This window comes from Pyrus communis, chromosome 16, assembly GCF_041283825.1.
Source record: "Pyrus communis isolate YQ-2024b chromosome 16, ASM4128382v1, whole genome shotgun sequence".
In the NCBI taxonomy this organism is placed as follows: Eukaryota; Viridiplantae; Streptophyta; class Magnoliopsida; order Rosales; family Rosaceae; genus Pyrus; species Pyrus communis.
Window position 1 is genome coordinate 2,578,415 of NC_142580.1, and position 24,486 is coordinate 2,602,900.

Below are 24,486 nucleotides of genomic sequence, written 5' to 3' on the forward strand. Positions count from 1 at the left end.
AACCGTAGAAGTTGTGTTTCAGAGAATTCCTTACTTCCATTGCAGGCTCTGCGGAGATCTCCTGCTTGCAGCTGCTTGTTTGGTTTCCAGCTCAAAATCTAGAGAGAGAAAGAGAGGGAGGAGGATTCTCTACCATCCTAATCTCTCTACCCTTCCATGCTCTCTTATTTGAACGGTCACTGTTAAGCCACGTCAATATCTTATATTGATTTTTTTTTATAGAGATAATAAGACAAAAAGTAATGTATGAGAAGAGGAGATGGAAGGGGATGTGAATAGGAGGGTAGAGAATCCTCCTCCGAAAGGGAGTGGAGAGAGAGAGAGAGAGAGAGAGAGAGAGAGAGAGAGTGAGTGAGAAAAAAAAAATAAGTGAACTTTGTATGAGCAGTAGTTGTTAGCTTTGCCACTTTAATAAGCAATGGGACAGAGAGAGAGAGAGAGAAAGAAGTAGATAAAATGGGACTCGAACCACGGAATCAACTCCTACAATTTGATACAAATTAATTATGTCTCAAATTTAAAATTCATTAGTAAATTGTAAAATATATAACTATGTTAAAAATTGAAATAGAACTGTAACGAAACATGACGGTATTTGTGGTCTTTGTGAATTTGGTAGAAGGAATTCGAAGAAGATTCCGTTTAATTCGGATAAACTAGAATAACGGTGTACCAATACGATATAAATTGATGTCATTACTGGGTTTGTTTTCAATGTGGTCTGAGCCTGTAGGGAATGAAGGCAACGTAAGGTTACATGAAGATCAGTCACAATCTTTGCCCGCACACGTGGCTAACTATGATTCTGCTTTCTTGAGTCCCTTCTTCCCTTGGTCAAACAAAAGTTAGAAAGTTAGAACCGTGCATAGGCATCACCTTTGTCTTGTAGCTGCTAAATAACTTTGAGGAAATATTCCGTTGGAATGTCCTAAATTAATTGTAGGAAATATGTGGTGCGAGTTGATAACTCTAACTTTGGCTTACAACGAATGTTGTAAAAGTTCTCAAAATCGATTGGAAAACTATTAAGGAAAAAATTGAAATTTTTAGCTTTAGCAAATATTTTGTCTTGGAGTTAAGGAAAATATTGCAAGATCTTTGGACATGATCATACCGCTTATTAGGTCTCAAAACTATTTTTTATTGATTCTTAAAGTGGAAAATTACAAAAATATCTTTAAATTTAAGTTTTAAATCGTTGATTTCAAGTGTTTAAATATGAATTATAATAGGTTTTGTACGGAAAATATATTTTGAAGAACTTGAAAATTATAGTTTGTTATTATGGTTAGAGAAATAAAAAAAAATTAAAAAAGCAAAAAAAAAAACTGAAAAAGAAAAAAAAATTGAAAATGGGTGGATCGGTATGAAGATAGCGACTTTTTTAAAATAAAGTCGCTAAATTATTAGCAACTGATGGCCGATATGATCGGTACAAAAGTACCGATCGTATCATTTTCTATTTTTTTTCTCCTTTTTTCTTTTTCCATTGAATATTTTTTTCTTCCTACATTACTTTACTTAGATTGAAATTCCTTTAGATTAAGATTTATATCTTGTTTTCAGATTTTTTGACATGGATTATAAGAAAATTTTCATCGAAAACACATTTTGTAGAACATGAAGATGATAGTTTGGTGTTGTGGTATGGGAAAAGCAAAACTTAAAAAAATAAAATAAAATTACTGGTTTAGGCGCAGGGAGACGCAACCCAAACTCATGCCCTTGGGAAGGCCTAAGGCGCAGCAAAAGTAGTGGAGGCCCATGAGGTCTGGGGTTTATCGGCGTGTGAATAGTAACACCTTGAGTTCAATTGTTTAGGGGTGTGTGAATAATAACACCCTGAGTTCACAACATGTTTTAGTGCCCAGCACACTTGAATTCTTTTCCCACACAGCAACGTGGCGGAGAAATGTTTTTTTTTAAAGAAGGGGTTACTGAATTAAAAGTTACGACTTTAGTGTGAATTCTATCATGGTTGATAGCAGCTTATAAATGCCCCAACCCCGGCAATCATACTTCATCCCGCCAACCATGGTTGACCCTTGAGATTAAAACTAAACCCTACTCCCTATTAATAACGACCTATAAATACCCACCCTCGACACCAATGCTTCATGCAGGTAACAACGGTTGAGCCATGGGATTAAAACTAAACCTATCCCCTATAAATGCTCTACCCCGACACCTATGGTTCGTACGACAAACTATGGCTTACTTGACGGATTAAAACTAAATCTTACCTCATTACCCCTATAAATGCCCTACCCCCAACACAATTGGTTTGTACGGGAAACAATGGTTGACCTGTGAGATTAAAAATAAACTCTACCCTATATTGATAGCGACTTATATATGCTCCACCTCTAACACCAATGCTTCGTGCGAGCAACAATGGTTGACCTATGCACTTGGGATCGCATTGTTTTGCATACGTTAGGCTACCTTGTTTTGTGTGCCAAGTATTTTCGTGCGTTGATCTCACCTCGCTTGGTGTGCACAAAGCAAGTCTTATTTTCCGTGCGTTGATCTCATAATTGGTTCGTACGGGAAACAATGGTTGACCTGTGAGATTAAAACTAAACCCTACCCTATATTGATAATGACTTATATGCGCTTCACCTCTGACACCAATGCTTCATGCGAGCAACAATGGTTGACCTATGCACCTGGGATCACATTGTTTTGAATGCGTTAGGCCACCTCGTTTTACATGCGAAATTTTCGTGCGTTGATCTCACCTCATTTTGCGTGCACGAAACACGTCTCGTTTTTCATGCGTTGCGCTTGCCTCATCTTATGCGCCAAATTTTCGTGCGCCCCATCTTTGCCCGCACTAAACACAATCTTTGCCCGCACACGTGGCTAACTGTGATTCTGCTTTCTTAAGTCCTTTTATAAAGTTAGAACCGTGCATAGTCATCACCTTTGTCTTCTAGCTTCTAGATAACTTTGATGAAATATTCCGTTGGAGTATTGTGGTCGTTGATAAAAACTAAAAAGTTATATCTATGTTTGGAAGAGAAAAACTACAAAAAAACAAAAAACTAAAAAACTAAAAAGATAAGCTATTGTATAGCATTCTCAAAAAGAGAAAATTTTTGAAAAGATAAGGCATTCTCATGTGGGTGGGGTTGTTTCCCACTTGAAATCAACAGTGGGACTACTCTTTGAGTCTATACGTACAGTCTTCACATTTGAGGATTTCTTTAAGGTATCCGTCGAGTTCATATATTGAGATACTTTGAAGACTTCTATTATGACCCATTGGTAGTCTTTTGTCTCTAGATGTAAGGACTATATTGTTGTAGGAACTCCATTTAGGGTTCCCATTGGAGATGCTTTTATATTTTTGCCAACGTTGTTATTAGCAGTTTTGATAATATTACTCTTCAACGTTAGAATGTGAGCAACTCTACCAGGTATACCCTAAAAACTAATTGGCAATGTTCCATAACATACTCAATTCAGATACAAGTGTTATACTAATGCTACAAAATTACTGGTTAAAAATTTGGTCAGTTTGAGTATGTGACTAGCTGTAAACTCTTGTCTTTTTATAATGATGAAATATAAAATGCATTTGATGGTTAATTAAAATTCAACTATTTATCTAAATCACTAACGTTACATATGTAATAAATAAATTCTAAACTTAAATTTCAAGTTTCTTGAAGCAATAATGGCGGTTCAGGAGTCACCTTGGTGCAGTCGACCCTAGTGAGTCCTCGTTCGGTTGACAAAAAGAGTCACATGCTTAGGTGTTAGGACGAACAAATTCTAAAGGTAAAAATGGAACACACGAACTGTGCCATGTGCAATTACGATAGGTCTCCATTCCTGATATGGATCTCATACAAATTCAAATAGTAAGAATCCTCACATCTTAGTCACACATATAATGTCATCGTCGTCAAGCGAGGCCACAAAAATCATCATTGACAAGCGAGGCCACATCACTCGCTAGGCAAGACATTACCCGTTAGACGCTGTACATACGAAACATACATTAATCCGATAACGGTGTCCACCGTTGGCCAAGTCCTCTCTACCTAAGTGATACAACAACTGCAAGATCCGCTACTCCTATAAACCAAGCAAAGCGAAGCTGCCATATGAACCTGGCCACGTAAGGGTGGCGCCGCCGTGAATCAATCAAGAAAAACAACACCCTTAAGATGAACGGCTCCGACCCACCAACAACTAATAAACCAACCACAAACCTCAACAAACCATGCCCATAATCAAGAGAAAACCCTTGGGAGGGGAGTAGATTTCGAATTAGGGCTCGTGTGTATCTAATCAAGCTACCAATTTTTGTCCCTTTGCGCTTCTGTCCAATTTGTGGCAAAATGTTGCTAAACTTGAACAAAAATTGACCATCCAATTGTGCGCACATACCATAGCAAACCGATACTCATAATTGACCTTTACCTTCGTTTACGTTTAATATTATATGGATATCTTTTGATACGTAAATTTTATGAAGATTTATTTTTAAAATACAAGTGATGGTCTGCTTTAAATTAATCTAAACTATGAAAGGTGAAATTTGAATTAGAATAATTAATTAAGTAATTAATTAAAAGAAAACTTCTACACCAATTCAAGCCCCTAAACTTGCTAATTAAAGATAGTTAATTGTCATTAGTCATCCTCATTATCTACTCATGAACAGTGCAGACGAATTTAATAAGCATAACGAATAGACATGTTCTTAACGTAGGTGCATGACATATTCTTGAACTTGGATTCATTTGCAGAAAGATAATATGCAAATCAGCATTTCTGCATCTATATCCATTTTTGACCGCAAACAAAGTATTTTGTGTTCTTCGATCTCTCTCAAACTAATTATTTAAATCCCAAACTCTTCCCTTCAGCAACCCAACTCACCATTTCCTGATCAGGAATCCGAAAACAAAAAAGCACTTTTGATTTCAGAACTCTTTATCAATAACTCGACATGGAAATTCACACAAACGCTAATCTTGCATTCGAGGATGAAAGTGATTCTGTCGACGATGATGATATCTTTTTAGCCGATATTATAAGGCAGATTTTGGCCTTGACTGCAGACAATGAAGATTTTCCGGACGCGAAAAGCACGAAATATAACTCATTTCACAGTAATGTCACCAAACGTCCTGCAGGTCACAGTATGTCATCATCACTTGGATATATAAGTTGGTTGGGAAATAAGAACAGTACTAATTATGCAGTGCCAGCTTCTCTTGCGAAGTCATGGGAAAATAGCAATGTGACTGGGACTGGAGTTTTTATACCACAAGCTGTAAAATCCAGAAGAGATTGCAGGCCCAGTAAGCACCCTAATCCTTTCTTAATTAGTTTAGCCTTTTCCCAGAAAGAAAAAAAAAGATTTTATTCAATTTTAATTCGTCAATGACTAATTTTTGGCTGGTGTCCGACAAGAAGGATGAACGACAGGAGAAAAACTTACAAGCGAGTGGAGAACTTGAAAAAGCACTCATGAGTACAACTATGCCAACCTCAAATAATGTCACGGCCCCTTTCAAAACAGAACAGATTACCTAAGGGCAAACATTTTGCAGTAAAAACACTGCAAGCATCATGTGCCATAAGGAAATTAGGGAAGATTTAATTATTCCATTTTCGAAGTGTTATATTTCATGCCAAGTACTAGCAATTGTGACCCAACTTATTATTTTAGTTGTGTCAAATGACAAAACACAAGGAATGCCACATTATTCAGTTGTATCAAGTTCGAATTGCAGGATAACACCTGGATGCTCAAGTATCTATGCCGTTCTAAACAGAATAGTAATCTTCATACTCGCTTTTTCTTCTCATGCAATTCTCTTAGTTTTTCTAGCTTTTGAATCGGATAAATTATAACAAGAAAAAAATGTCAGAGGAGAGAACGAGATAATGCAAATCATTACCCTTTAAATATTAGGCGAGACCGGCGTAAAAGCCAAGGGAACAACTTGCCAGTTCGTCAACATCTCCAAAAATGCTCAGTCGTCAGTCCCCACTGACAATCTGATGCGATTAGTGTAAGCATAATGTTAAATTAGTATACATCCACTCACCCATGCCAAAGAAGACATTCTTTTACTTAATTACATGTTAGACAACTACCATCCGAACCCTTCCTAATAGTCGACATTTGGAAAAGCATCATATGCAAGGGGGGAAACGGGGTCTCGAGTGCCTGATTTACTTTTTTTGATCGTTCAACCATCTTCATGGTCTCAGCACTGGAGCTGGTTTACTAATAGTGAGGAAATAGCTGATTTAATTTTTCGTAATTCCTAGAGCAGGGCGGTCGAGCTGGGAGTGACAAACATTAGTCCCTAGGACGCGCTTGCCACAAAGAACTGAGTGCTCGGAGACGAGAGAAGTAGTCACTGATGACAAGAAGGGCACGAGCTGCTTGGCGAGTGGTCAGAATCCTATGCAATTGTTGCAGAGTCTGCTGTCTCAAAAGGTCGGCCTAACAAGTAAGAAAGTGTGCGAGTTAGTTTTGTATATATCCAAAGTATGTGCATAAGATATCATAAGCGTGCACCGTTACCTGGTAAAGGAAATTCTCAAGTGTGGCCAGCTTTCCCATAGCAATTGCCATTTGGCCCATGTAGTCGGCTACATTACCAGAACCCGTGGGGCAATGATTTGCCGAGGAAAGTGTCTCCACAAGAGATTGTTGTAGAGCTTCCATTCCTTGTGACAAGGCATCTTCAGCCTGTTGGGAGGATTGCTGCAGATTGCATATTCCCATTAACTGTTGATCTGTTAAAGGCTCGAGGTGGTTCCCAAGTATCTGAATATCCAACGATAAAAACACGATTACAGATAGGCCAACAGTGAAGGTGTATACACAACTTAGAAAACGAAATCTATAGAAGATTACCTTGAGAAGTTCAGAGGAGCGGAATCCACCCAACCACATAAAACACCTTTCAGTGGGCGTCTGCCACATGCCAGAGAGCATGTGAAACACATCAGTCTTGGCAGCGATGCTCTTCAACCTGAATATCTCATCATAATGTGTCATTACACTATCAACGAGAATCCGCAATTCATTATCTCCCATATGGCAATTCACAGCTGATCGCATATCGTGTATTAGCCGCTGATGTTCCTCAAGCCAGTGTGCATACTCCAAGTCAAATGTTAAGGCCCCTGACATGTACAATCAGTTATCAGAAACCACTGGATCAGGGCATGCACATCCAATATCATACCGTACATGTACAAGTTACTCCAAATTACAAACGATTGCTCATTGAATTCAAGACACAAGAAATTGTAAAACCTTCACTGCATTTTACGAATCAATTTCCTTGATTACCATTACTAATTACAAGTTTTATGGATCTAACTGACATAACATATACCATTTCCTGCCACTGAATGACCATAATCCCCTGGAAGTCCATTTGCAATAAATATACCCTGCGTTGAAACACCAACAAAAGGGATGAATAATTATACCCACACACACACGCACATATTACTGATGAAAACTACAAAGTTGTTCACCTGCTGGCGGGCTCGCTGAAGCTCTTGCTCCAGCTGCGAAAGCCTAAGTCGACTATTTTCCAGCTGCTGGACATATGCCTATGTATCCAAAACCAAAACCTATAAATGATCCAAGTATGTTTCATTCATCAACTTAAGACAATGCAACCTTTTCATTCATCAGTTCAAGGTTGCAGAGGCTCATTAAATTGTTGGGAGAACATCAAATAACTGGGAGGGTACCAAAGGTAAGAAAATTAAAGGAAGGGAGCAGAAAGTATATGGTTAAAAGCGTAAAACCAACCAAATGAGAAGTGAAAAAGGGGAGGTAGGTTAAGAAAATAAGCCTTTGCTATCAAACAGAATGAGAAGGCTGAGAAGCATTTAAGGCAAACCTAAATTTTATAGGCCTGGCAGTGAATCTTCAGGGCAAGTCTACACCAAGATTTTATGTCTCAACATACAGAGCTAATAGATTGATACACTAGGTTCCTGACCTACACCCGGTATGCCACTGTGGCACGTCAAACGAATAACGTGATCCCATGCGTTTTAACTTTTTCACGTGACTATACATTATTCTTGTTAAGATGTCACGGACTATCAGAGTTAGAGACGATGAAATTTTAAAGAAAAGGACACTCAAATATGTGCTAATGGAAAGTAAAGATGCATACTTTCTTCCTTAGTCGACTCTTCCTTGCAGCTTCTCTGTTCTGGGCCAGCCTACGTAGCGTCTGCAGATAAGTTAGCTTAATCGGATTAGCATTTAAGATAGAAAATTACTTTTTAATGAAATAACTTTGGTTATTAATCCAAATATTCTAACCTTTTGATCACCAGTTCTTTCCTTTGCCTGCTCCATGGAATCCACTACCACTAGTGCTCCATGCTGCACTCCATGAAGCTAAAACAATATCATAATCTCACATTAATCCACATTGAACTAAAAAAATTAGAAAGCTAAATGAAGTTTACGGGGCAAAATTAGGCAGATTCAAAGCAAATCAATTTAGAGATGGTCCTTGTTACATAATTTAAGGTACTAATTGAATTGAAAGCCTTTTGGAAGCTCTTTTTTAACCGACAAAGCGATAATCCAAACTGCTCTAATATACGAGAGGGAGATTCGAACTAAGGTGGAAGCGGGCGAGCACACAGCTCGATAGTCGAGACAACATGGATGGTAGTCCAAAATTCCAAATGTCAAAAGATTCTCAATTCCATTAGCCTATAGAAAGATTCCCATGAAAAAGTATAGTAGCAGATATATGCTTATGAAACAAAGACCAGAGAGAGAGAGAGAGAGAGAGAGAGGGAGAGGGAGAGGGAGAGAGAAGGAGATACTTGGTTTTTGTCATCGGTGTCAACATCCGTTGAAGTGTCAGTCTGCTGGCTGTTGTCAGCCATGGCTGAATTATCACCCCAATTCTCAAAGTGTCCATTTCCAGACGACGTCGTTCCTTTCTGCTGCTGGTACATGTATGGTTGCTGCTGTCCTGTGTCCACACACCCTCCCCCTCCTCCTCCTGTTCCGGTTATGGTGGAGCCTATGTCCAAACATCCCCCAACGTTCAACGCACCGTAGTGCAGGCCATCAGGTACAACACTAACATTGTTTGCTTTTAAGCTGAACATGGAGCCTGCGCCTGATTAAAACCCACATATTAGAGAGAGAGAGGGAGAGGGAGAAAGGAGGAGAGAGGGGGAGAGAGGATACTTGGGCATAAAACAACAGCATCATCGTGAGGGAAGGCGGTAGCGGACTGTTCAAGCTCTCCAAGATCCGCAAAACGCGTTTGGTTCCGGTCACTGTCGTCTCCCCTGTTTTTTCACACCGCGGAAAAAACAGAGCAACTGGGTTATTTTTACTGCTGAAAATCTGCATACTTCCATAAATTTGAAGACTTTTATGTTTTTTACCCACAACCCAGTTCTCATATGCCATTAAAACAAAAACAGTAAGCAGAGGAGAGAGAGAAACCTGAAATAGAAGGACGAGTGGGAGTAGAACTCTGGGTTGGTTGAAGCTGCTTTGAAGCTCTGCATCTTTTTTTCTGATTGGGTCGTGATTCCTTCTGCCTGTTATCACTTTATTAGAACAAAGAAAAGGTAAAACAAGATGATCTCATACGACTTTTTACAGTTGGAGAAGAAGAAGGGGGGTGGAGAGAGAGAGAGAGAGAGAGAGAGAGAGAGAGAGAGATCGCAGAAGGGTGAGTGAAGTGAAGAAAATCTTGATGTGCTTTAAGAGGAGGATAGCGTATCAGGACTTCCTTCTTAATAAATTTTAAAACAGCAGGCTTTTTATTATTGCTTTCTGACTTGGGATTTTAGCTTCCCAATACGCCAGAGCCACAGAGAGAGCAAGAGAGAGAGAGAGCTCCTTACATATCCCGAGTCTCTCGCTTTGGAGCGTTTCTGTCACTCTCTCCAGTCTTGGCCTTTTCACTCCGCTACAAGCCCTACAATCTCCGATTCTCTGCTCTGCTTTTGCTGTCAATCAAAGCAAAATTCATTGTTTTTGAAAAACCCAATCGAGAAAATGATCTAAAAATTAAGGAGGAGCGTCGGACAACTTGTCCATTCAGCCCAAGACAAAAATAAGACCCTATTTTGTTGATTCTTTAGCTCTAGGGTCTCTTCCCAGTTCCTTTATTCAAATGTATAGACTAGTAGTGCTGACAGTTCTTTGCATTGATGCTCTCTTCTTTCTCTAAAACAACTTTCATGAAATTGATATGTGCCGGTAAATCAGCCCAATTACGAGAAATTTTTAGGAGTGCAGGGAACACCATGGACACATAGTTCCCTCATTCATAAAAATTTGAATAAATAAATAAATAAAATCAAATTTTTATGAGTGAGGGAACACCATGTGTCATGGTGTTCCCGGCACTCCTAAAAATTTCTCCCCAATTACGCATTGTGAGCATGAATCTTGTCATCCGATTGCATGAGACTGATTTTTGTACAACTCCGTCATGTCATTTTGAAATTCTTAACGAATAATAAAATGTCAAGTTAAGAAGTTAACATATATGTCATTGTATCATAGGTATTAGTTGTCACAGCGGTACTAAAACGTAGGCAAGGCATTTCCCATTATAGGTAGAAGAAAAGAAGAATAATGTCGACATCTTTTTACAATGACGCGCACTTTTTTTTCTTGCAAAAAAACTTCAACAAAACTCAAATTACTGTATCAAGTTAACCACTCACTTACTATGTAAAATTGTATTAAAACGCACGACAATACGAGATTCACTTGAAATACCAACTCAATATCATTCATTTGTGTAAGACAAGCTTCGCTCTCTTCTCTCTCTCTCTCTCTCTCTCTCTCTCACTATGTAATCCATCGATCTCCGTAGACTATAGAATTATTATTTTACTTGTAGGACTCCAAGTCCTGCAGCTGCAATATACGAATCATGGGGAAGCGTGTGAGCGCGCGAAAAATGATGGGATGTGTAAATCAGATTATTTTGCAGATGAGGCCAAAAAGCAATAAAAGTAAAATATATTTTGTAGATTTGGCATTTCCCTCCTGCATTTTAATATTTGGATTTAATGGGATTTTAATAAATAAGGCGTTGCTTGAAAGGAACCTCTTGGTAATGGCAAGGCAGTTCCAGTTTCAGCCGCGCTTAGGCCTCTGTGTTTGTGGCAGAGCCACCAGAACAAAAACCACCGCAGAACCCTGTCCTGCATCTGTTGTTGTCAATATATTGGGGGGTGGGGGTAAATAAATAAATATTGTGTATTTGGATTTGCAATACATTTATTGTGCGTGCCAAAGCCGAAAGAATATGACGCGTTTCATACGGCAATCGTACACTTTGATGGCGTGTCACTTTCACACCTCTGCTGCTGGTTTTTGGTCTTTTCTGTGTTACCTCTTGATGCTCAATCCCCCCACCCCCTTCTACAGTACTTGTTGGTGATGCAATGTGTGTGCCCCTCACGTGACCTTTTGGTTCTCGCTTCTTACATAAAATACTTATGGTCGTAAATGTTTATTTAGCGAGTACTATAAACTCGTCAGAAAATCACTTTCAAACACTTCCTCAGAAATCATATGGAAGTAGATATTTCAAATTTGACACCACTGCAATCACACGTTTGGCGTTTTAGTGTAGGTAATTCCCTCCACATTGCGGGCCACCAGTAGGAGAAGGTCTTCAGTACAGCCTCATTAGAAGGAAAAGAAGCTTTTCCCTCTCTAGCTTATTTCCTGAAATGATGCTTCCTGCAATTTCTGAGCTTCTGGAGTTTACTGCTTTTGTAATGTTGCATTGATGACGAACACAAAGTCTCTCCCTTTGTGACTCCTTTTTCCTTGAGCTAAATATAGAAAAATGTTGCCGTAAGCCCGCAACTGGTTTCCAAAATTGGACTTGGATGTTTTGATTTTTCAGACACAGAGATATATATTTGATAAAGGCATGCAATCTTTGACTACATATAACAGACACAAATCAAAGTGTACTCTTTCCATGAATTGATAATTCACAAGTTACATAATCGAGGCCCCGAAACAAAAAAATAAAGTTATGGACAACAAAAACAAGTGATACCTCCATGGCTATATCCGGCTAATGGAGTGGAAGTAACGAATGCATCACCGGAAAAAACCTTGGCAAAGCACCTCCACCTGGATATGATATTGATTAATAATTGAATGCTCGAGAGAACAACGAAGTTGCTTGCCTGTCTCATTCTTCACTCCTCAACTCGAATCCAATTCCGTGAAGGTATATGGACATAGCTATGCCTAACCAATAACTTCAAAAACATGTTTCTACCTATCACATTTTCCCTCTTCTGTGAGTGACAAAGATCCTATAACAGTGTACATTTTATACCGCTGGTAACTTTTCAGGCAGGGAGTGTTTCTTGTGTGTGGTTATCAAAGCGATGGTGGGTTAACACTTCCCTCGCTCGTGAGCTCCTATGTTGAAGACGCTGGTGTAGCATCTCTGACATCTGGTTGAAGAACTCAGCATCCCACCTGTGAATCAACAAGGGGTCTTCTGCGTAACAGATATAAATAGATGTAACGGCACTTTCCACTACCACCATTGCTATCCCCACCTGCAAATACATGATCCTTGCTAAGGTATTATACTCTCAAGAATATGAACAAAATTAAAGATCCTGATTCAAGAAACTTACCAAGACCATTCCCATCAACATTGCAGTGGACCCCACCATAACCACTCTGTCCCTATACTTAATCCATGTCCAGATCCCCGCGGATGTTCCTGTAATAAGCCCACCCAAAACAGTTCCCATCAATAAAACAGCACCTGAACAATCATAGGCAACAAGAGCCTCCACTCCAGTAGACTGAAATAACTCCCAGGCATCCCTCGCTGAATGATTGAAGCCTTTGCCAGAAACAGCTATCTGTAGGCAAAAGGTCGCTCAGAAATAACTACTACTACACAACTTAAAGAAAATGGCAAGAACTAAGTGAAGGTCACTTGGGGATGAGATAGCACAACTTGAAAACGAGGATGATCAGTTTTAGGCAAAAAAAAATGTTGTGATTAGATACAAGTAGAGCACAACGTGCAGGGAAAATCAACATGTTAACTTAAAATATAATCAGCAGCCTGCCTTTGTTTTTCACTAAAATAAATATTACTGTTGTTGGTATTAAGGGTAACAATTTTGGTGTTACTTTTAAAAAAATGCAAGGATTGGTAATTGCTGTTGACTTTTTCCAATTACATACAAAGGTTGTGAGGTTTCTATGCAACATTACTTGCAGTGCACCAGTTCTTTTTGGACAAAAATATGTTGATTCAATCTCAATTGAAAATTGAAATGACAGCGTTTGTCAACGGAAAGCTACCTGGACATAGGCATACTTGTTAAAGAAACGGACAAGTGTCTCCACTAGATTAAAGAGAAAATCAACACAGCAAAGTAGACACTCATTGTTGCCTATCTTGGACCGAACTCCCCTGATCTGAAATATGTATCGGAATTGTAAGAACTAAGATACTAAGATACTCACTCTCAAACTTAAAACAGAAATATTAGGAAAAATCATCGTTCAGAAAAGCAAACACATGAATGTGTACCTTCCACCGCAGTGTCCGAATGAAAGCTGTGAAAAGTGAACCATAGCAGATACTGCCAAAAGAAGTTGTGACTGCATACCGAAGAGACTTCATCAGTGAGTTTGGAGGCATTGATGGTGCCTCCCTACCACCATGGATAAGAACAAGAAACACCATCCCAGACACTATAACATGCACAGTATTACAGAGTACTGCCCCCGTCCAAAATAAGCTTATAGAGAGAACCTAAGTACATATGTGACAGCATTATTAATGTCATTAGCTGAGGCATTGTAATTGTTATATTGCATTCATATCCCAATAACAATAGATGAAAGAAGAGCAAAACTTGCCAGCTCACCACAAGAAGCCACCAGCGTCCACCATCACCAATGCTTGAAGCTACAACACCAGCTGCCCCAAACGACCATAATACCATCCAAACAAGCATAATAAGCATGAAAGCATATGCTACTCTCATAACTTCTCGTAGACTCCATACCATCTTGACAGCGGCTTGTAGCACCAGCATGGTAAAGGGAAGTCTATTTATTAACAATAGAGTCAGAAAGACTGCAAAGGGATATGATCATTCCATTCCTAATTTAATATACATTAAGACATTCTCTAAGTGCAAAGAATTGTTCCTCTTGCAGCTCAAGAATGGTCCAGTGGCCTATCTTGACAATCAAGTAATAGGAAAGCCAAAGGTTGAACCTCTGCAACCTAAAAACAGCATATACAACTGGGTAAAACTTCTTCAACACTCGACTACTTGGGACCACTCGCAATGTATAAGATATAATTTTCACAGCAGAATAACCCCGATCACGTGCCCTAATTCTAAAACATAGGCAAGCCAGCCTCACAGTATAAATACCAAAATGTGTATAATTACATCCATATATGAAGAATACAAATTTTCAGTTCAGCCAACAGAGTTTCACAATATGCAGCTAAAGGAATAGCAGCCCAAAAGAAAATTTAGTATGCAGGTTCCAGTTTGTGAACATAAACCTAGATATTGCATCTTTTTCCACTTTATTCACTTATTAGTTCAAAAGAAATCCTTTTCAATTGTTTATTTTTAATTTTTTAGCCAAAATCCCACTATAACGGTCTAACAGAAGAACCAACATGTAAGATCTATAGGCCACATATAAGTTCAAACAAAATTATAATAAACTATTAAGTTTACTTAATCCTGGACAATTATTTAGAATTGTAGGATACAAACTAAAAATGAAATTTCGAAGTCATACCTGTCCACAATTGAAAGAACATACATGAACTGCAATGCAGCACCAATTGCAAATGCAACGCCCCAGAAAAACTGTTCCATCCAAAACAATAGAACACTAATCACAGCAAGATAAGTAGTCAAGATGTGAACCGCAAACTTCATCATGTGATTTGCTTGAGAACGGAGGAAGAACAACCATGTCCAACCAAGAAGTGTCCCAACTCCACCAGCAAGAGCATAAAGCAGCCAATAGTTCTCCGTCAACCCCCTTTGATTTTCCAAAAACCTCTGGGTGTACCTATCTATGTTTAGCCTATCTGTTTTCTTAAACCTATTGATTCCCAGAACTGTAAGTGCACATCCCACCAAAACCAAATGAATTAGAAACACTCCCAACCAGAAAATGTCACGCCATCGACGCGATGGCTCAGCAGCCAGGGCTTGACTACCATCCATGCTCCTCCGACTCGAGATTGCATTCTATAACCAAAAGAAATAAAACAACAGCAATCAAATTCAGAAGCTTTTGACATCAATTCGAGCTAAGCCATCGAATTCAATCAAACCAAACAAAAAGTTAATTAACTTTTCAGGCATAACATTGTATTCTACAATCAAACAACAGAAATCAAATTCAGAAGCTTTCGACATCAATTCGAGCCAAGCCACCGAATTCAATCAAACCAATAAAAAAGTTCATAACTTTTCGAGCATAACGTAATCGACGGAACTGAATTTAACTTAATTAAGCTTCAAAAAGCTAAACAATTGCAGTTTACACACGAAAATTGTACAGAAATTGTCCAAGCAAACCGAAAAATTGATCAAAAAGGTTTAGTCTTTGCAGGGCCTAATGAATTCAAAGTGATCGAAAACTTCAAAACTTAAAAGCTTCAAGCGAGTGATGCACTTACCGGATCAGCGGTGGTGATGGAGGCGGAATTGACGGAGGAGGAGGCTGATGAGGAGGAGCTGTGAGAGATGTTGTTCATGTTGAGAGAACAAAACAACGCGCATTGCTGGAAAGAAAGAGAATTTTGAGGGTTTTTGTTCACAGAGAGAGCGTGAGGAACAAGGCGAAGAAGTAGAGCGAGGTCATTGGAGAGGTTTAATCATTTTTAGGGTTTGGTAATTGTTTAATTAAATCAAAGGAGGAATAATATAATATTAAAGAAATGAAAAATTGGGGAAAACGCAGGGAAATGGAGGGGAAGAAACTGAAACTCAACGGCTAAATCAGTAGAAAAGACTGAATCTTTGGCTTTTGGGTTGAGGTTTGACCAAGAGAAAGAAGCCAGCGTTCTGATTTGCAATTTTGTGTCTTTGGGGTGTTTTTTGTAACATCCACATCCTATCTAGAAGCTTTCACACGTGGTTCATAAGAGATTAGTGAGTGGGTAAAACATGGTCCAGTACATCAAATATCATAATAAGTGGTTTGATATTTGAGAAACAAAAAAACAAATTTAATTGTTCCGATACATTAAAAACTTTCCCGTGATTCATTGGTGGGATAGTGGCAAACAATGAATTCTGATATCCTCTTTGAGAATATATTATCCACAATATGGAAGAAATAAGTGGGGAACTGCAAGTTTTGGTTGCGCCACTAGCCAAATAGCTTATGCAAATCATAATTGGCAAGAGATCTCAACCCTTTTTAGGGTTTCTGTTTTTAGTTGCCTTCCTAACAACTGGCTTAAATTTGACCAACCATTAGTTTATTCAATCTTATCCCTTAACAATGCACGAAATGTTAGAGTTTACGTCGAACAATTGTTTCAATTGAATACTTTGTGACTTTATTTTTTATGTAAGGAGTCATTCTTTTTTAGTGGCAAATTAAGTTTAGTAAGATTCTAAAAAACGCTAGGCGCTAGTCCTAGGCGGGCATCTAGACGACCAAGGCGGATTTAAGTATATGTGTAAATTTTAGAACTTGTTACGTTGATTTTGTAACATTTAGTCAGCCCAGGCCTTTGTTTTTTCATTAATAAATTCGGCCTTGTTTTAAAGAAATGCCATTCAGCCCATTCCTAACCAAAAAAACCGTAACTCTAATTATCTAAAGCATGGCCGCCCCATTTCTATGCAGATACCTCTACCTCTCTCTCTTTCCCCCACCCCCCAGCCAAGCCGTCCCTCTTCTTTCTTTTTTACCAAACCCTAACTCTAATTATCTAAAGCACAGCTGCCCCATTTCTCTGCAATTGCAGATACCTCTACCTCTCTCTCCCCCCCCTCCCCCCCACAGCCAAGTCGTCCCTCTTCTTTCTTCTTTACCTTGCAATTGTAGATTATCGCTCTCATCCCGGCCAAATCATCTCACTTTGTTTTCTCTGCAATTGCAGATCGAAACCCTTTAGGACGGTCGCCCAATCGTCCAACCTCATTACCATAGCAGAAGAACTATGTTGTAATCGACTTACCATCAAAACCGCCTAGCCCGCCCAGCGCCCGTCTAGGTTCTGCCTAATATCATTTCTAATTTCTTGGACGATTTTGGTTTAATCGCGGCGGCGAACCACCGTCCAGCGCCTAAGTGGCCACCTAGACCGCGTTTTAGAACATTATAGTTTAGCATGTTTGCACAACTAACTCAATTAAATCACAAATAAAAAATTATACACATTTATCAAACTGTTAATTAATTTTGTATACGATGAAGAACGTGTCATTCAATGTCGAGAGTCAAGTATTTTCTATTTCAATTTTTATGATAACTACAAACGAAATAAATAGTGAGCCAGTTTCCCCTCCTGTATTTTGGTTTAGTTATTGTTTTCCACATCAACCTTGTTCGTCTTCTTAAAAGCCGGCTCAATGCAAAATTTGAGGAAAAGGACCCCGTAACCACCAAATGACAAACTTTTTTCAAATTTAAAATTAACAAATATATGACTATTGAAGGATACATGGATTCCACATTTCATATTTATTTCAAATTTTATATGCAATTCACAACTTTGAACGCTTCAATTCAATGGCAACGACGTTACGAGCTTATCCTAAAATCCAAATAAAAACACTAGTCAATAATAAAAACTTGACGGGCATCATTGACCTAGCATTGTTTTGGGCCTTGGACTTATACATGGCTTGGCCCATTTCCCTAATTTCTTTTATGTCAAGGTCCAAGCCCAGCTGCCCAAACCATTTTCTGAAACTTTTTTAACATTAATCTTCACTGTTTGATTTACCACAACCTAACAATATTTTATATCATCACAAACAAACAAAAAAGAATTTAAAAAAAAAAAAAACAACCTCGCGGATCCTTGAAGAAAAAATAAATTAAAGACAAGAGAAAAAGATGCAACTGAACATGGTCAAAGCATAAACCTCTGATTTCCTTCCTAACATTGGTTGCGGGAGAACCCGACAACGGAATTCACGAGGTCGAAGCCGACACGTGTCCCTTGCTGTTGGACATTCCCAATGATTGACAGCGCCGACGGCGTGGGCGCGAATGCAAAGCAAAACGTCCCGTCCGAGTCAACCGGTATCAGGAAATTTTTAGCCGGTAACGGTAACACTTTTCCGTCCGCGAAGTGAAAGGACACTGTTGGCACCTCCACGGTCCTCCTCGACGACAAGTCGTAGCACGCGTCGAATAACGCTGCCCCCTTCGTAAACGGCAAATCCTTGGTGCCCTTCATGAACGCGTCGCGGAGCACGCTGTATGTGTCCGTCTGCAGCCGAGTCACTGCCGTGCCAGAGTCGATGATGATTCCGCCGTTTCCGCTCTCGTCTATCTGGAACGTTGACTCGGGAATCGGGAGTAACTCGCCACCGACGCTGAGTCCGGTCAGACCAACATAGTGAAACGTGTCGAGCTGAGGGTTGCGGCGTAACGGAGCCGTAACGGCGTTGGGACTGAGCGGCGAGTTGAAATCGAGAGTCGACGCAGAGTCGGAGTCGCGGTCCACGAGGCAGTACGAAAATGACGTGCCATTGAGCTGGGAAGGAAACGAGAGTGAACCGCCTCCGAGTCCGAGAAGTCCAGCCGCGCCGACGAACAAGCCCTCGTTGGTGTGGCCGCAGCCGATGGCAATCTCCTTCGCCGACACCCCGCCAAAGCTGATTGTCTCCGTCACGAAGTCACCGACAGTGTACGAGCCGTCGCCGTACGCCACCTCGTAGAGACACGTTTCGTTCCGACAGTCAAACACGTCAAGAGACTTGCACTGTTGGGATTCGCACGAGAGAGGCGAGAAGGAAGTCGAGGAAGCCGGCTCGAAAATGGGGTCGGCTTGCTGGTAGCAATCGGCGCATGGTGCGCACTGCACCCAGCTGACGTCACTCCCCGTGTCGAGCACCACGTAGGCCTGACTGGGCGGTTTTCCGATTCCGACTCGGGAGAAGTACTCGCCGCTACCCTGACTCGTCCCGGAAATGATGGGGCCCTCAAAACCCTTCGCTTCGAGCTGGAACTCGTTCCCGGTTACTACGGGTTTAAGGTCCGACGTGGCAACACCTCTAACGGCCAGATCCAACCTCGTGGTGAGAGATCTGACCCGGGCCGAGTCGCGCTCCAGTCGAGCCAAAGTGAGGGACCTGTAGTCGCTGTGAGAAGGCGCGTGAAGTGAAATTCGAGAGTGTAATGGTACGGAAAGCGAGCTCCGGTCTTGCTGGGACAATGCCTGTGCGGTTCTACTTGCAGCTGTACCCTCCGACGACAGAGCTCTTAGCGTCGTCTGAATGGAAGCTGCGACGTCGAGCACTGTCGTTTTGGAGCTCGACGGCGAGCTCCGGGAATGGGCAACTTGGGAATTACAGCAAAATGAGAAGAAGGCAAAGAGAATGTAGGAGAGGAAACCCATTCCGAGCATTGAGGTGTTTTGGGGAGAGAGTGGGAATCCAATGCTGTTATTTAAGAGGGGAGAAAAGGTGGATAAATTACACGGATTCACGTAAAGGACATTGGAAGAAAACAAAGGCAGGTTTATGGGGTGGAGAGAGGAGGAGGAGAGTTTATAGATTGAGTTTCATGTATCAGAGTGTGGTTAACGTTAGTTGGTTTTTGTCATGTATTATATAAATGTTAATTTTGGTGTTTTCTCTTTCGTTTTCTAGGGTTTCACTATCTTTGCATGTAAGCTATTAGAAGAATAGTAGTGTATATATTGGCACCAATTGTATGTACATTGGCACCATTCTAGTAAGAGTGCGGCTAGTTATCAATCAACCGTTAAATGGTGCGATTTGATTCGATTTGAGCTAAAACAAGTAGACAAGTACATTATCATAACTAGACATGACTGTGTGTAATCTAAATTTATCAGATATTAGGTACATAGTTATGATTGTACGCTAGTAATTATGTCTACGATCAATTAGATTCATCATTCAGAAATGCACTCACACATTTACTCTATACTCGAGTAGTTCATCCTCATCAAAATTTTCCATTGGTTCTTTGCATACTCATTTTCTCTCATGCACACTTGTGTTTATTAACATTTAAATTAAACAAATTATAATAAAATGATATCAGACCTAGTTAAACATTAACTAGTTTTGTGACTTTTATTATGTTACTTTTGCTTTTTCCTTTTCCTTTTTGCTAAAGAGTTTAGTTTGGGTTTTATTATATTTTGTGCATATGTAGTATTATTTGTGATTTGCTAAAAATGTAAAGAGATCCTAACCATCAACGTTATATGTTTAAAGGGCACTCAAAGGATTAGATGGGTGTTTATATTGAGATTATGGGGATAAGCGTGATTGTGGAAATATAATGCTTTCCTTATCTTACTTTTTTCTTGTACCAAATTGAGGACTAAACTAATTTAAAAGGATTGGTTTGCGGAGGGTTTGCCCAAAAGCAAATTGAGAGGGACCTGCAGGGGAATAGTGTGTAGGTCAAAATCCAAAGGGTAATGCAAGAAAAATTAAATTTGTAGATAAAATCTGTAAATTAAATGATGTGTCATAGATAGAATAAGCACGTTTATCAACAGTTAAGTCATAATCTTATTATCAACTTTTATATCATTTAGTTTATAAAATTTTGTTTACAAATTTTGTTTTCATGTCATTATCTAAATCAAAAGGAAGAGCTTGAATTCATGTACATGATTACCATTAATGAAGCAGGACCCATAATCTAATTACATAACAACCAAAGTATCATATTCTCATGCATCCCGTGACCATGGTTATTTTTTGATGTGGGATATAGTGATTTTGATTTTTTTTTTTTTTTTAATTACTATTATTAAGGAGATGATGAGAGTTCAAAACTGTAACAATAATTTAGGATAGGAGAAAGTTCCGAATTCAGCTTCATAGATGGAAACTCAATATTTTGTCTACTAAAATATTAGACCACATGAAAAAAAATTTAACCATTTGGTCCGAGCAATTTTTTTTTTCCTTTTTTATGCGGGACTTCTTGTATGGTGTAGGAGAAAACTTTAATGCAACAAGCGTTTGAGATGGTTTTCTCAGTACGTGCCCCATCTTTTCTATTTCCTTCTTCTTAAGTTTCATATAACCAACTTTAATTTGATAAATATAGTAGTAAAAAGCAAACAAAAATAAGTTAATATATATATATATATATAGAGAATTGTATTTCCACAATAACAATATTCATAAATTAGTCATGCTCATCCTCTGCTTTGATCCGTGGTGTATATTTTTTATTATTTAAATATATTAATAAAAAAAACCCAACAAAGTGACAAAAAAAACCAAAAAAATTTCAAATAACACCCATTTATTTCTTTGGGAACCTGAGTGAACCGTCTTCATAGTCCATCATTAACCTCTGAGTTTGCGATTGGCCAAACCTCTTAATCCAAATTTTGTTTCTCAGTTGATCTTCCCTTCTTTCTTTGCTAAACCATCTCTGTCGTCTTATTCGGCAATAGTGGTTTTCGGCTTCGTCCGTCAGAGTCTATCTTCCTATGTCGCAGTCATCTTCTCTAAAAATGCTGTCATCCTGTTCGTTCGCCAAAGGGTCATCGTTGGCCACCAAAGTTCATCTGTCATGATCTTCGTTTTACTTTTCCGACACCATGAGTCATCTCATGGTTTTGTGAGAGAAATGTTTTTTTATTTGATGTTGGTGTGAGAGAGGGAGATTTGGAGTACTTTCAGTTTCATGTTGGAACTCTCAACAACACATGTCTAGTTAACAAGGAGAGGCTTTCTGAACTCGCTTTTTGGACGAGTTCTGCTAGCATTACCTATACAAAAATTTAAGGAGTCAAAGCATCATTCATTCTTAATTTCCTCCAACATCTCATTAAAAAAAATTAAAAAAAACTATGAACAAACGTAACCCATGTTCAAAGATTGAAAAATCAACTAGTTTGATGTTGTGAGTTTTAAGTAACATATAAATTTATGAAACTAAAAGAAACCAAATTACTAAATAGTTATATATGTAAATCTTTTTTTTTTTTTTTTGAACGAACGGTATTATCTACATTAAGGGAAGAGGGGTGGGCCAAGCCTCACAATAAGCTAGTAATAATGTGGTTCAAATTCGCTTTTGGCAAGAATCGAACCTAAACCCTCTTACTTACAAATAAAAATAAATGTCATTAGATCATAGTATTAAGCGGCTTTTATTCTCTTAATATACACAAAAGACACACATTACATGTGTAAATGCACATTGTATGATATAATATTATATGGTTCATATCCTTTGTGTTTCTCTACTTCTTTTCTTAGTGGACATCTCATCTTATTTGGGTTTGCAGTCAAAGCCCGCAAGTGAATGAAGTGCCAATGTAAGTATTCGGCCGAGCCCTTCTTTTTTGGGTGCTCCTAAGCCCAATTTATTGTCTTGTTTTCTCGTTCACTTTTCTTTTTCACCCAGCATAAAAAACCGCCTCACCTCCACTTAACTTCTAGTTTCCTGCATAGCCTCGCTCATCTCTCACAAATGATATAATTTCAACATAACCATGTAAACCAAAAATCTACAATCGAATAAATTAACGTTGCACGAACTATTTTATTATGGTCGTTTTAATAAATTACCGAATCACCTTGATCTAAACTCAATTGCGTTTGGGCGTTTGAGTTTTCCTTTGGATTTCAAGGATGTTATGGAATTCAATGAGTAGGTTATGTATTTCCATGTTTTAGAAAGATGGGAAATGAGAGAGAAGGGGTTGGAGGAGAGATTGGGTCTTATGAAGCAGTGATGAGTGTTTGGACGACGAAAGGGGAGATAGATGGAGTGGCCGAAGGCCGGCTGCTGTTATTTCACCCATTTTTATTTTACAGGTCCTTTTCAAGTTATTTTGCAAAAGAATAACTTGATAAATGAATATATTATTTTAAAATTAATATAGGACAATTGAGCGAGAATAGCAGATAAGGATTATATTGAAAATACCAAATTGACATGTGGGGCCTACAAGCCCCTGAATTATTTAATGTAATGACTCATGAAGCATTTCTAGCCAAACATCTTTGATTCTTTCGTGAGATTGAGAATGATAGAGACAATCTCGTCTTTGATGCGTTATGGAATTATATTATTGCTATAAATCTTGTATTGTTATTATTATATAAGGTAAATTTTATTTAGACCTATTTATCATTTTTCTACACCTACTGTATTATTTTTTATTTTAAAATTTTAAATGTGCCCAATAATTCTCTTTTTATACTTAACAATCACAAAAAGAAAATAATAATAATTTAGCAATAGGCAACTTCAGCCATCCTATCTCTTCAAGCCTCAACCACCCAGTTTCTAACCTCTCCAACTCCCCACCGCCACCTCCCTTACCACCCACAACCATTTGGAAATTAGAACATTATTTCCAACAACCCACGATTAAAAAACCCAAAAGAAACATGTCAATATTTTTTATTTTTTATTTGGAAAAATTAATGGTATTATTAACATATGGTCTAACACAATTAGATTCGACACGTCGACAATTTTAGCATAATTCAGACATGTTAGAAGGACTGCATGGAAGAGAGAGCTATTGTGTGGCCGGTAAAAGGTCGGGAAAGGGGCATTGATGGTTGAGATCTTTGGGGGTTTCATTGTGGGTGATAAGAAGATGGCGGTTGGGGGTTGGGGAGGGGTAGAAATTGGGCGTGGTTAGGGTTTGGAGTAATGGCATGGCCCATGCTTTCTAGTGTTGGAATTTTATATTTTTTTTTTTTTTGTTCTTTTTCATTATGGGTTTAGAAAGAAAATTGTTGGGTAGATTCGGATTTTCAAGATTAAAAACTATAAATTAGGTATAAAAAAAGGATAAATAGGTCTAAATAAAATTTCTCTTATATAAATCATGTTTCGCTGCTGATAAAGGAATAACAAATGTTGTTGAATAGTCATTTGTTCGTACGCATATCTGAATAATTAAAATTCAAAACCGTTAATTTGTGGTTAGGTTACAACAGCACTTGTTGTTTTGCTTTCACCACCAGCTGCTTTTCAGCAGCGAAGTCTGGTTCTTATGATACAGAAACGTCAAGCTCGAAGGCGCTGATCTAATTGTACTTATCTTGTTGGCTGCTTCACTTCCCAACGATTCTAATTTATACAACCCTGGATGATTGCACCACCCTTGATTTATTATATTGATCTGGAGCCCACAAATGGAATGTACCAGCGTACAATGCTGGTAATATTTCAAACTTAAGTATTGTTCTAACAAAGGTTAAATTTAAGTT

General features: G+C 38.7%; 3 protein-coding genes and 1 pseudogene across 10 annotated transcripts; 1 reads left to right on the top strand and 3 right to left on the bottom strand.

Annotated features, from left to right (window-relative positions):
• The first annotated feature begins 4,966 nt into the window (after window positions 1-4,966).
• On the top strand, window positions 4,967-5,494 carry LOC148689829 (uncharacterized). Its single transcript, XM_088687508.1, has 2 exons — window positions 4,967-5,325; window positions 5,434-5,494. The coding sequence occupies exons 1-2, from the start codon at window positions 4,967-4,969 to the stop codon at window positions 5,492-5,494; spliced, it is 420 nt and encodes a 139-aa protein (XP_088543634.1).
• A 414-nt stretch (window positions 5,495-5,908) lies between these two features.
• LOC137731513 (transcription factor TGA2.2) lies at window positions 5,909-10,214 on the bottom strand. 6 transcript variants are annotated; one of them, XM_088688047.1, is made up of 11 exons: window positions 9,898-10,214; window positions 9,491-9,588; window positions 9,227-9,330; window positions 8,854-9,155; window positions 8,336-8,398; window positions 8,184-8,243; window positions 7,528-7,605; window positions 7,383-7,440; window positions 6,896-7,167; window positions 6,560-6,805; window positions 5,909-6,478 (listed from the first exon to the last, which is right to left on the bottom strand). In XM_088688047.1, the coding sequence occupies exons 2-11, from the start codon at window positions 9,553-9,555 to the stop codon at window positions 6,332-6,334; spliced, it is 1,395 nt and encodes a 464-aa protein (XP_088544173.1). In that variant the 5' UTR covers window positions 9,556-9,588; window positions 9,898-10,214; the 3' UTR covers window positions 5,909-6,331. The 6 variants fall into 6 exon arrangements, with proteins under 6 accessions (XP_088544173.1, XP_088544172.1, XP_068326733.1 ...); XM_088688046.1 differs by having other exon boundaries at window positions 8,336-8,413; window positions 9,898-10,022; XM_068470632.2 differs by having other exon boundaries at window positions 8,336-8,413; window positions 9,491-9,597; window positions 9,898-9,997.
• Window positions 10,215-11,979: 1,765 nt separating this feature from the next.
• On the bottom strand, window positions 11,980-16,148 carry LOC137731899 (uncharacterized). 2 transcript variants are annotated; one of them, XM_068471149.2, is made up of 7 exons: window positions 15,738-16,148; window positions 14,843-15,303; window positions 13,942-14,125; window positions 13,602-13,826; window positions 13,370-13,486; window positions 12,685-12,918; window positions 11,980-12,603 (listed from the first exon to the last, which is right to left on the bottom strand). In XM_068471149.2, the coding sequence occupies exons 1-7, from the start codon at window positions 15,813-15,815 to the stop codon at window positions 12,388-12,390; spliced, it is 1,515 nt and encodes a 504-aa protein (XP_068327250.1). In that variant the 5' UTR covers window positions 15,816-16,148; the 3' UTR covers window positions 11,980-12,387. The 2 variants fall into 2 exon arrangements, with proteins under 2 accessions (XP_068327250.1, XP_088544477.1); XM_088688351.1 differs by lacking the exon at window positions 13,370-13,486 and having other exon boundaries at window positions 12,245-12,603; window positions 15,738-16,094.
• A 1,927-nt stretch (window positions 16,149-18,075) lies between these two features.
• LOC137730467 (protein ASPARTIC PROTEASE IN GUARD CELL 1 pseudogene) lies at window positions 18,076-19,979 on the bottom strand (annotated as a pseudogene). Its single transcript, XR_015957509.1, has one exon. The product of XR_015957509.1 is annotated as a protein ASPARTIC PROTEASE IN GUARD CELL 1 pseudogene (transcript).
• Between the last annotated feature and the right edge of the window lie 4,507 nt (window positions 19,980-24,486).

Coding starts and splice junctions, on each gene's coding strand:
- LOC137731899 (XM_068471149.2), bottom strand. CDS start 15,815: ATGAACAACATCTCTCACAGCTCCTCCTCATCAGCCTCCTCCTCCGTC. Junction 13,487..13,601: donor TTCGGACACTGCGGTGGAAG/GTACACATTCAT, acceptor TACATATTTCAG/ATCAGGGGAGTTCGGTCCAA. Junction 12,919..13,369: donor ACAAGTATGCCTATGTCCAG/GTAGCTTTCCGT, acceptor TTTTGCCTACAG/ATAGCTGTTTCTGGCAAAGG.
- LOC148689829 (XM_088687508.1), top strand. CDS start 4,967: ATGGAAATTCACACAAACGCTAATCTTGCATTCGAGGATGAAAGTGAT. Junction 5,326..5,433: donor AGAGATTGCAGGCCCAGTAA/GCACCCTAATCC, acceptor GTGTCCGACAAG/AAGGATGAACGACAGGAGAA.
- LOC137731513 (XM_088688046.1), bottom strand. CDS start 9,555: ATGCAGAGCTTCAAAGCAGCTTCAACCAACCCAGAGTTCTACTCCCAC. Junction 8,414..8,853: donor ACACCGATGACAAAAACCAA/GTATCTCCTTCT, acceptor ATATTGTTTTAG/CTTCATGGAGTGCAGCATGG. Junction 8,244..8,335: donor AAAGAACTGGTGATCAAAAG/GTTAGAATATTT, acceptor ACTTATCTGCAG/ACGCTACGTAGGCTGGCCCA.